This window comes from Elaeis guineensis, chromosome 4 (genome assembly GCF_000442705.2).
Source record: "Elaeis guineensis isolate ETL-2024a chromosome 4, EG11, whole genome shotgun sequence".
Taxonomy (NCBI): domain Eukaryota; kingdom Viridiplantae; phylum Streptophyta; class Magnoliopsida; order Arecales; family Arecaceae; genus Elaeis; species Elaeis guineensis.
Genome location: NC_025996.2, coordinates 18450356 through 18462950, shown reverse-complemented (window position 1 = coordinate 18462950; position 12595 = coordinate 18450356). Strand labels below are relative to the sequence as shown.

The 12595-nt window shown below is 36.4% G+C and overlaps 1 protein-coding gene across 1 annotated transcript in view; it reads right to left on the bottom strand.

Moving 5' to 3' along the window:
• Window positions 1–12595, bottom strand: part of LOC105043587 (methionine aminopeptidase 1A) — a 28586-nt gene that overhangs the window by 14176 nt on the left and 1815 nt on the right. The window contains 7 exon segments of the mRNA XM_073255750.1: window positions 2246–2345; window positions 4608–4652; window positions 4749–4796; window positions 8168–8196; window positions 8199–8242; window positions 9854–10027; window positions 11136–11186. Of these exon segments, the coding sequence (XP_073111851.1) occupies window positions 2246–2345; window positions 4608–4652; window positions 4749–4796; window positions 8168–8196; window positions 8199–8242; window positions 9854–10027; window positions 11136–11186 (491 nt within the window).

The following is a 12595-nucleotide window of genomic DNA, read 5'->3' as shown; positions in this document are numbered from 1 at the left end:
AAAATTAGATGATATTGGTAAGAATCTTATAGAATTTAAAGTTTTAAAACATTTATAAAAGTAACTCGTAGTTCTTGAATTTAAGTTGTTCCATTCTAACTAATTTTGATTTTCAATTTTGGCTCTAGAAAGTTGTAAAAGAATAACAAAAATCTCACCATTATTTATACCATATGGATATAGAAAAGTTGATGCAATTTTAATTTGTGAGATTGATTTCATGAAAATAAATTTAATGATTCAAGATACACTTATAAGTTTATAACACATATCAGCATCATGCCTTATTATAATCACATTCAGTAGCAAATCTTTTCTGCTTTATCATTTTAATATCATTCTCACCGTTCTACCATTAAAAAAAAAAAATGTTCTCATTGCATGTTCTCACTTTGATCATACCATTGCATACTGTATATTAGGATGATTACCAAGTCTCATACACCAGCCAGCAGTCCCAAGCCAAACTTTATTAAACAACCAAGGTTTCAAATCTTGACCATACCATACATGTCAACCCCATACAGCAAGCCATATCATCCCGCATGGGGGCATTGTCAAGTTTAGCAAACAGTGAATAGGTAAGGGGGTTATACCACCCCCACCTCTTATAGTATGGATACATAAAAGGTACAAGGTTATACCACAAGATTTCTTAACCCTTTTCATAATTAACACATTAGCTTTCTTCGTTAACAGGTGAGGTCTAAATTAGGACTACAAATATTTCATGAAAATTATCAAAATTTTAATCTACAGATACTCTTCCTAAATTATTTGCCGACTGCTTTGTTAAATCATGTAGTGCACATAATGTGGTTAATTCCCTTCATCAGTTACAACAATAGCTTTAAGATGAATATTGCAGCTAATTTTGCTTAAGAATGATAACTTCTACTGTAAACAAGACTAATATCAAATTGAAAGATCCCTATTTGTTATTGAACATTCAGTTTTATCTTTCGCATGATAATATGACCATCATGACTTGGCAATTGCACATTTGGTGCTTGAGTGCATCATAAACTCCTCACTACAATCCACCATGCTACCATGAGCAGAATTTGCAAAGTTGTTGTGTCTAATATGATATCCCTATCACCATTAACACTAGCACCAACAACATCTTAAAATTCTTCCTCATTTACTTCCCTAATTTAAATTTTTTTTTTCTTTCTGTCCACTTATTATTACTCAGAATTTTCTGCTTAAGGTACCACACTTGCTTCAGAAACTCTCCATAGCACAGTTGCTTAGTATTTTCTTAATGTTTCTTTTGTGAGCTCTAGTTTCCCCTCACAAACCCAAATCCACCATAGCACCTTCTCCCAATTAAGTTAACCAAGGTCCGGTTCTTTTTATCTTTGCTCATTCTTTTTCCCTCCATCCTTTGGAGACCCTTCAAGGTTATCCAATTTCAACACACCTAGATATAGATGCGCATTGACAATCGAAACGTTGTATCATAACTAATTGGTGTGTAAGTAGAACATCATCACTTATACAATACTTGGCTAGTACTTCTGCCGATTATATCAAGTGTCAAGTTTTCCAATCATCTCAAAATGCCAAGCTAATTGTGTGATTTTAAGCAAATAAAGGGATAGCAGATACTCCTCATGTACCATAAAAAAAAAAAATCAACTTCACATGCTTTCATAGCTCCATGCCATGTTAGTCCTCTCGACTGCTGCAGAGCCGCAAGCATCACAGCTACTGAGAACTGAAGCCTCCATACTAGGGCTGGAATTGGGTTGTTCGTGGGTCTGACCTTGCATTGATTTTAGTCATGTATTCAGGACAATCCTATTGAAAATTTATATCCTTAGCAGAGTAACAGCCTACTTATAGCCCCACTTTGCATGGTTGCATTTGACTCCTTTTTTCATTCTTTTTCTGGTAGAACAGACAAGTATACCTCTGAGTATAGGCTTCTGTAAATCCTACTGTTAAAAGCAAACTCTAAAGCGGCATGTGAAGCTCCATTAGGTGTCCTTCACATCCTGTGCATGGCACATGCCAGACCCTAGAAAAGTTATACTTCTATGATTTCCACGTAATGACTGCTTCTAATGAGACATAAATATGATTAGAAACCTAAATTGTAAAAAGATAACATCAATATAGCAAGGCATTCTTCATTATCTCATCGCTCGATTTGGCAGAGAAGTTCATACAACACATTTACATGTACAATAAACTCTAGCTAAAACTGTCCACAGAAAAATGACAAAAATGAACTTACCAGCAGCTATCGTTGCCTCGTGAACCACTTTATCAATTTCATCTGTTGTAATTCCTGGTCGGATGATATGAGCAGCTACATCTAAAACCTCCCTTGCAATCTGATTCATTAATAAGTTACAAGAGGGAGAATGATACAACAAGAAACAATATGAGAGAAATGTTTATTCTCTCACACGTTCATCAGAATGTCATCATGCAATGCAGAAAGGTTCCCTTTGCATAATAGGTGAGGAGATCTTTGTCAAAATCATCAGATTCATGAAATCTAGTTAGAACAAAGAAATGCACAAAATGCAGGCACAAATTTCATTATTCTTCACAACATTAACTATCAGCTGAAAAACTTAATTACAATTGTGAAAGTCAGACCAAACTTATATACAAAAAATAGGGAAGGTCCATTAATTAATTTGTCTTTGAAATAGGAAACATGCCAAACAATGTTATTCATACTAATCTATACTAGGCTTTAGGAGTATAGTTTGATCTTTCTTATTAAATGATATATCTATCTAAAAGATGTATTCTTCAACAAATACTCTCCTCTCATTTATGTATAACCCCAAAACATTAATGGAAGGAGAAAAGCAAGTGCATGTTAGGAAAAGGAGTAGATGTATGCCCAGTTCTCAAAATAACCATTACATGAAATAGATAATATATCAAGCTAACACAAGCAGAATAGAGGGCAAGTCGCAAGAATACTGAAATAATTTTGATAGGTGAAATTCAGGCCAAGCTTAAGGCCTAAAAACTAATAGTGCAAAGGCAGGAACCAAGATTAAGGACCCTTCAGTTCTAACCAATCCACCTAGAAGACTTAACCCTATTTGTCATACAAGAGTTGATGATTTTCAACTAGATGTTTGATCAAATCAACAAAAGGAAATAGCCGAAAGAGAAAAAGTTATTGTTTAAAAATGTTTAAAGATGTTTTATATTGGCCACAATTTGCACAAAGAGTTCGTAACTTTTCCAGGTAAAATCTCCGCACAGAAAAAGAAAAAAAAAATCAAACATCATTAGGTTGGTTGGCAAGATACCATGAAGTGAAAAACATTCTTTAAGATAAACATAAATTTTGAAATCAGTTTCCCAAATTGATTATGTAATGTCAAAACAGTTCTAATATAACAAGGATACCTCTCCAAAAAAAGAAAAGAAAAGCAAAGAGAACAACTGAAAACAGAAAAATAAGTTATTCCCAACCTATTCCAAGGGGTCCATTTCAGTGGCTGACGGCTCTTCAAAATTCCCAAACTGACTGAACACCTCCAGACCACCACAAAGTAACTTAACTAGCTCCAAAAGGAACTGAAAACTCAAAATAATAATGATTGTGGAGTGAACTTAATTTTTCCCATTTGAATAGCTCATAGCCGAGTACAAGAGACCTACTCAAATTAGAATTCTACATTGCTGTCGATATGCAGCATTACCCACCATTAAAATATGTTTTACTATATACAACATAACAGCATCCTATTGGGCACCAAAGCGAACTTCTATGGAGCATATCAAACTTTCAACCCCTTATGTTTGAATTATACAATACTATATGAGAAATGTTTACATGATAAATGTCAAGGTTTTAAACCCCATGAGAGGGGCCGTTCCGGCTTTTCCATGGAATGGGACATGCTGCCATCCCACCATTTGAGACAGAAGATATCCTAAAATATCCTGATCGGGATGCTAGGATGCTAGTGGACGGTCCTGTCCCGACACATGAGATGGTACCCTGTCCAGACGTCCTGCCGGGATCTGAATCCTTGATATATGTACATAATTTGATAGCAGTCTATCATAAGTACATAACCTTGATAAAAAAGAGCTTATAAATTTTCTGTAAGTTATAACGAGTCAATTTTTGCATAACATTTTTTACAAAGTGAATATGCTCTCTTTACCAATACAGGAAACCAGTGGTAAGTTTTCAAGGTTCACGTTGTAGACAAAGTGTTTATCTAGCCAAAAACAAACTTGTTAACAAGTAGACATCTTCGGGAACTTGATCACATTATCCATAAAGTGGGAAGTTCTAGATATGCTATCCAACTGCTGAAAATGCTTTCATCAATTTAATGTCTTTGCGTTGAATACACATATGAGCACGGAGGGGAAAGAAGAAATACTCATAAATCCAGAACTAGAAGGGAGAAAGCACCCAATAGAATATGGCCTCATAATACAGCAACAATGAGTGGTGTGCTTTTAAAAATGATCTCCAGCCAGCTTTTTGCTACTGTTTAGCCCAAAGATATAGGAAAAAAATCATGCAACTTTGTGACGCAAGCATGGGAAGAATACTGAAACAGGCAATTTTGCAAGGGAAACATATGCATTATAAAAATACTTACTCGACATGTTTCTCTCATCCTCTCTATCTGCTCCGGCGTCTTGATCTTTGAAAGCAACAATGAAAAGATAATTTTAAACAAATTTCATAAGAATATCCACCTCAAAACCCAGCTATAATACAAATCCCAATCCACACTTACCTCCACAATGTTCTGCAAGTCACTATTGGGCTCAATTTTGGGGATACCCTGCCAGTGTGGGTAAACAGTACAATGAATACAGTTTACTTTTAAGTAAGGGTAAAAGAAAGCTCCTTAATATGATACAAGCAAATAAAAATCAAAAACTAGATTCTGCTCTCAACAAAGCTTCTGCATTTGCTTACCAAAGTCTCGAGCAAGCTCACGAGCAAAATGGAAAAACAACTATATAAAAAATGTATGACCATTTTATGCACTTGTACCGGATTGAGATAAGGGCAATATGCTTCTGGCCACAAGAATTTGCCTTCAAGGTGCAATATCAAGTTCTATGCGTAAGCATGTGTTTGCAACATGACAAGGGGTATGGAGCACATTTGAGCAAGTTGTGCACGAAGTTCAACAGGAGAAATTGGGAGTATGGTTTAATTTTGAAATATGCAAATATGGTTAACTGTTGTAATCAGGTAATTTACAATGACAGGATGATTTTCATATTGGTGCTAACACTGGTTCAGGCTTGGAACCTTGTGACATCTCATAAGAAATGCAATGATGAAGCAGTCCGAACTAAATAACAACTCTATAAATAGGTAATATCGAGAATCCTCTTAAACTCAAAGCTCCTAAGATCAAACATGACAGACTGCAAAAATCTTGGTGAGACAAGGTTCTGTTTGTAATATTAGATGCAGTGCAAGTATAATCAATAGTCAACTCCAAAATTAAGCTCTTGCACATCATGATCTGTTTTTGATGTATTATTCATCTGATGGTGTGATTTGGTTCTGGGATCATATTGCACAATCATATGATCAGATACTAATCCATGACATATGGGGCAAACTATCCCAAAACCTACTTGAAAAGAATGAAGAAAAGAAATTTATTTATTTTTCTGCACTAATCTAGTAATACAGAAGTCATACTCCTCATGCATCACAATCAACCACCCATTCACCATTCATATCTGTACTAGGATATCCCTCATTTAGTTACTTATACTCTCCTTCATTCATGACAATAATAATTACAACCATCTCTACCACATATAGTACAATTGTCCCACTGATTGTGCAGGAGACCTTGGGGCTCTCACTTTTGAAACGCACTCCACGTACAAAAAAATAAAATAAAATAAAAAATTTTTGAGACAACTTTGGAAAGAGAAAAATAACTTTACATGAATCAAAAGTTGGAGTACATTTATCAACATGTGAAGATAAACAAGTTCATGGTTAGAATTCTTGATGGAATCACTATTATTTATTGTATGTTTCTGCCTATTGAGTATATCACTTCCATCACCTGAACATTTATTTTTAAAAAGATCAAAAGAAGGAAAGCAACCACGTGTTCTATCTTAAAATAATCCAAACTCTAGCTAATTGCAAAACCAGATTTTCAGAACCATTACAACAACCTTAGCTGAAATCCATGCAGTACATCAGTGGAGTCAAAAGTATTCAATTGAAATATGTACTTAATTTCTACAGCTGATGTGTGAAGACAGAGTTACGCCAATGAAAAGGTAAATAACCTGTTTTGCCCAAACATTCAGTCTAGAATTGAAATGAAATTGGGAAGTAAAGTTGGCAACATTCAATACTTATCAAGAAATCAATCCACTCCACCATAGTCAAATTTAATGCAAAAGATCTTTGCTCGCCAAAATTAGGTACAGTACCAAGTCTAATTCCAAACGCAATGCCCATTTCCTTGGTCTTGCTTAGCAGTGTCATTTATCATTTTGCCATTTTACTGTTATAGAATGCATAAAGATCTACAGCCTGTCAACGTTCAAGGAAGAAGTATGTACTTACTATTAAGTACATTCTAATTCATTAAAGTACATCTCGTTCTTTCTTTCTTCCACTTTCATGCAATTCTCTTTTGTGAAAACAACATGGCATGTAAAAGTTGAAAAGCATGCATTTGAGAAGATAATGCCAAGAGCTTAGACTATAAACACCTCGACAATTCCATATGAATGATCTAGTTTCACATTTACTTGACGAAAAAGCAAAGGTCCCCTAAAAGAAATTTGGAAAGGTAGCAACAGTGGCAATCTTTGAAGGAAGGTTCACAATGATTGTTTCGGTACCCATACCAAATGGTACTATGTCGGTACAGGTGGGTTCATGGTACCGAGGACTTGGTATGTCCTCCCCATACTATCGGTTCACTACCAGTAAATATATCAAGTGCAGGATAGTGAACCATGATGTGAAGTCTTTGCAAATCATAATTAGCACCTGCAAAGAATTTTGCCAAAACCATTCCTATGCACATGGCAGATAATTAGATTGTGAAAAGCCTTGATGCTAGAAAACTATAAAAAAATAATACTAATAATGCACAAAATTAGATTGTCCAATACAATTTCCATCTCTTCTGTGCATCGATAATCATGGACCATGACAATTTTGAGAATATATAAGCAATGGCACCCAAATACGGCGATCCTTGGGTTTTCATTGTGCCCTATGAGGACATCATACAGTACATCAGACACAGTGTCAGACACCATGGAAAAAGCTTTTTCAATAGTCCAAGCTCACTCCCAACCCCATGGATTGCCAAAATCACCCCTTTCCATCTTTCCTCCTTTGTGCAATAAGGCATGAGGGATAAAAGAGCCCGACTCTCCTCCTCTATCATCCTTCTTACCTATAAACCATAAAGTGTAAAGAAGGGGTGAAGGACAAGGAGAAAAAAACAAAGGAAAGAAAGGAAGAGAAGAGAGTTATGGCTGATTCTTCTCTTCACCTCCAAGCCTTTGCCCTTTGAGTTTCCCCTCCAAATGGCTCTCTTCTCCATTTCCCACTATTTACTTTTCTCCTTCCTCTCTTCTTCAGCCAAGGCAGTCTATGACTTCTGAAATTTCTGCATGTAACAGTATTTTCTTTCTTCTAATAACTTTGAATACTTAACTTCAGCCATTGTATCATCACCGCAACATCACTGTTATTTTGTATAGATCATGAATTGCTTTCGGTCAATTCAAGTCTCATCAATAATTTTAGATATATTTAGTCATGTCCCTTTCCAAATCTCTTGAAGTTGCCATTTCGTATTCTTCAGTCACTTGGACACGACACCAATGTCCAGTGTCCAGGTAATGGTGCTTGAGATTGTCAAGCAAGTTTAAACATACAATAAACTGACAAACAGTAACCACCTGTGTAACCACTTACATCAGTATGCATATTCTTTGGACTGTCACATACCAATGCTAAGAAACAGAGATATTGACATTCATAAAGCTCCAATGAATGAGGGCAGCAACACAAACCAGTGAAGAGAAAGACATTAAAAATGCAAAACATCAGAATCATTCTCTTCCTTTAACTAACTCAGCATCCCTAAACAAGAAATTTTGTGATCAAGAAATGAGAATAAAAAATAATTAAACTCACATCAAGGGCCCAATCAGGTTTTTCAATCCCTCTGGCACCAAACGACGCTTTGATATTGGATATGGCCTTAATGATCTGCAAAAACATAGAAGGCATTTGTCTATTGCTGCAATATAACACAAGATATTCCCACAAGTACAAAAGAAGAGAGATAAGTAGGCCTCAGGCAGTGTTTATTAATCAAACAAGCAATAAAGCGATGAGATATCAGAAGAGCAAGGAATGAAGTACAATGTGTCATGCCTATGCCAGGTAGAACCTAGAATGACATGGGTATCATACAGTGCATACACTGGCATGTAAAGAAATCGGATTCTGTTAAGAAATTTACTTTTGGCATGCCAAAATACTGTTCTACATTCAATCTTTCTAAACACAAACCAAACAACGCTTTGATATTGGATATGCCTTAATGATCTGCAAAAACATAGAAGGCATTTGTCTATTACTGCAACAGCAACTTCGCTTCCCATCAGCCACCCACAATCTTTTAGAAACTGTAGCAACTATTTGATGCATTAGAACACAAAAAGAACTTTAAACTCAGAATAAAAACTACACAAGAACATGTAACTATATTTACACAATAGCAACATATTCTAATTGTTGCCTAAACACTCTGTCTATGAAAACTGCATATATTTGTAGTACCATGGGAACACCATATACCATGGTTAGTTTGATTTTTAACCTTTAATCAAATATGGAATGATGATATTTTAACATTTGTTATTATCATGTCCAATCCGTAACAGACCTCAAATTCAGGATAGGGAAGAGTTCCAAGCCATCTAAACTAGAAAAATGGTTGTTAAAAATGGTCGGGTAAAAAATCATAATGGGAAATTAGAACACGGGCCTGTGTCTTTACATATCACCCTGCATTATGCAACTCAAAGCAGTAAACATTGAGATAGGCTGATAGTCACCGATGTGAGCTAATGTAGTATAAAGCTATGCACACCTCTATCATGCCAATAACCAGTTAGCATGATCCAAATTATGGAAATGAAGTGAACCAGATGGGCAGTTATAATATCATTGCAAAAAACAAAGATCACATGGCTTCCCAGGTAGTTTGCTAAGCAACAAAGTAAACACGAGCATTCCCTATTAACTTCTTTTTCCATATTCATCTGCACGTCTATCACAACATGAATGAGAATTTGATGGACAGCTATCTTTTCTACAAGCGGAATCTCATACTTCAAAGAGAATTTTACCAATACAATGCAGCAACCACATCTAACTGAGCAGGGGGATGACCTTACCAGTTCATTTGCATCTTTTGCCAACGAGCATACCCATAACCATCAACCCTTATCTCCAGAATTCAGGGTTAGATTCAAGGGTCCTCATTCCCCAAGTATTCTTATTTAGAGCCACCTCTGATGTTATTTCAAGATTTTCCATATTATCCATATGTGTTGGACATATTTCAACTTGAATTTTTCCATATTCTTGTGATTTGAATCAATATTTCCATATTAATTCATAGTTGCTGACATCAATTAAATAAATGTTCATGATGTAGTAGTGCACTATCACATCTGCTCAATTTGTTTATCCAATTTGCATCAATTTTTGATGCCAATGTAAATTTTTGGGTCTATCTAATGACCAAAAGAATTTACATTGACTCAAGCATATCATAGACCAATCATCCAAATGAGAAAAGACAATTACCCTGTCCAATCAAAATGGGGAAGCACCGATGTTCGAGTCTGGCCTTTCTTTAAGCAATATAGCCAACCCTCTTGAGATTGTTCCGATGGTGTACTTGCTATACCAGTTGCTAACTTCGACTTCAGGTGCACTGACTTATGAGAACTCCATGCTGCCTTGAAGCAATCCTGCGTACTGCAAAGAAATAATGAACAGACCAATTTTTTTCTTGTCAAACAGAACTCCTAAGTGTGTGTGGCAAGTTGTTCCAAATGAGTCAACACAGAAGGAGAAAAAGGAGAGCTAAAATTCAGGGAAAAGTTTTATATTCAAAAATCCCAAGCATCTATGCCTACATTACAAAAGCACAAATATGATTCAGGTCAACAATGTTACCACATAAGAACATCTCATGACAGCAGATTATGCTTTTCAAATCTCATTCTTTGTTTAGGGCCGATATCATGTACCCTGGAAGGATTGTTATCCAGAAAGGCTTACAACCTTATGGGTATCCCTGGACATATAACTGACCTTCAGCATAGCTGTAGGAATGCCAACTTGGTTGCACACAGGTTGGCTAAAAAGTAAACAACAGGGAATGTATTAAAGTGATTAATTAGCTCAAATGGGTGTCAATTGTCATAGATTATTAAGCATGTTTTCGGTTTCTTTTGAAATGTCAATTGGTGATGCTTACATAACTTTCAGCTCTTCATTGAAAGATTAGTATCCTTTTTGTTTTTTTTGCTGTCCTTGCAATGACTCTATTTTTTAGTAGAAAAGCATTTCAAATATTCAAGTTTTAAGCAACATCAATGGAAAAAGAATGACACGAAGTGAACTAACTGTCTTGAAAAGAACATTTGTCACAAGGTTATCATAGAAAATTAGAAATTATTGTCATTCTCGTATAAAACGTGGAATTAGTAAAAGGTTGCAATGAATATCAAGCAATCACTTGCAAACAGTCTTTAATTTCTTCCTAACATAGTTTGCAAAAGGCCTTCCCGCCATAGGATGCAGAATGTTGCAAAAAGCGGGATTTATAAGCTAGACATGCATATAGGTGAAAGGCTCAAACCCACAGAAGTATCACCAAAGATTCATAGTTTCTGTGTGGGTACCACACCATAGCTCAGGTGGAAGCCACAGAACTTCTGGATGCTTTTTGAGCCAGGTAGATTTCACTTACCTACAAGCAGGTACCAATTTAGCAATTAGCACCATTTTTTATAGAAATTCTTACAAAATGTTATGCATAAACAAAAGATAGAACCCAGGGCAGGAAAACTTAACGAACCAGAAAGCAGCATCTTCTCGAGGGAGCTTCAACTCCACGCATTTTGGGCATCTATGAACAAGGGTAGGTAGATAATATAATGCATTAGACATTTTTCAAAGGTATAAGCACAAGTACAAATGCTGACATTCAAAAGTTAAGATACCTAATCAAAAAGTCATGAACAAGCAAGAATATATACCATGAACTATATAAATACAATAAATCAATGAAAAAAGTTTTGGACAGCACCAAGAAGCAAGGTCAACAATGCATCTCATTTCTCATATAGTTAAGTATTTTAAGTTTCCAACATAGTTCGCCGAACCGCCAGTTAACCACACCAAACCGGGCGGTTTGGCATGTGCCGAACCATACCAGCAACTAACCGGTACGATTCGGGCATCCGATTTGAAATGCTAGCAAAGATGGAGCAAGTGAGAAGGAAAGAGAGGAAGAGAGAGAGAGAGAGAGAGAGAGAGGAGGAGAGGAAAGAAAAAGGTCGGCGGTGGCCCGCCGAGCCTTCAAATCTCCGCAGTCCTCCACGAGATGCAAGAAGAGAGAGAGAGAGAGAAGGAAAAAGAGAGGAGAGGAGGAAGGAGAAGGCGGTGGGGAGGTTGTCGGAGAGCCGTTGGACAGCCCAAAACACCCCCCGACCATTGATATTCGAACAAGACTCCCACCGCCCTCCCCTCCCTCCTCTCCCCTCCCTTCCCCTCTCTCTATCTCTCTCTCTTCTCATTTTCTATCACGGAGGACCATGGAGCCCAAAAGGCCTCCGCCTCCTCCAATGGCCACTGTCGACATCTCCGTCGGCCTCCTTTTCCTTCCCTCCCCCTCTCTTTCTCTCTCTTTTCCTCTCCGGTTCATCCCTTGCTTTAGTGTTAGTTCGGACCTAGTACAGTCCGGTATGGGGTGCAAATAAATATGTTTGTAGACCCACCTTGTTTAAATGATATCTTAGGGGAAAACAGTAAAAAATGATCAAAATTAATACAGTCCTGCTCAAAACAACAATGATATTATACCAAATGGTACTAACAACCATGGGACTGAACTTATAGTTACAAACACAATATAAAGTTATGAAAGAGATAATGAAAAATGTAGCAATAATTTCTCTGAACCAATGAAGCTTTATGCCAAGGAGAGCAGCAATGAAGGCAGCTTTCATGCTTGATAGTTGATGTAAAGAGGAAGAAAGATAGGGAGACCTAATGCCGTATTTATTCACATAGAAGAGGCATGCAATAGGAGCACTTTGATAAGCATCATGTCAGATGGTAAGAAATAAAAGTGTACTTGTAGAGTACATGTAAATGTTGAAGACATAACAAACAAATATTTTGAGAATTTACAAAACCATCCACAGCAAGACAAAACAAACATTCTGTAGGAGTAAACAAAAATAGCAACAATTTTCCATGGGCCAAAAATTGGTTTTGAACGTGATAAAGTTCCAAGTAAAAACTCGATGTCCT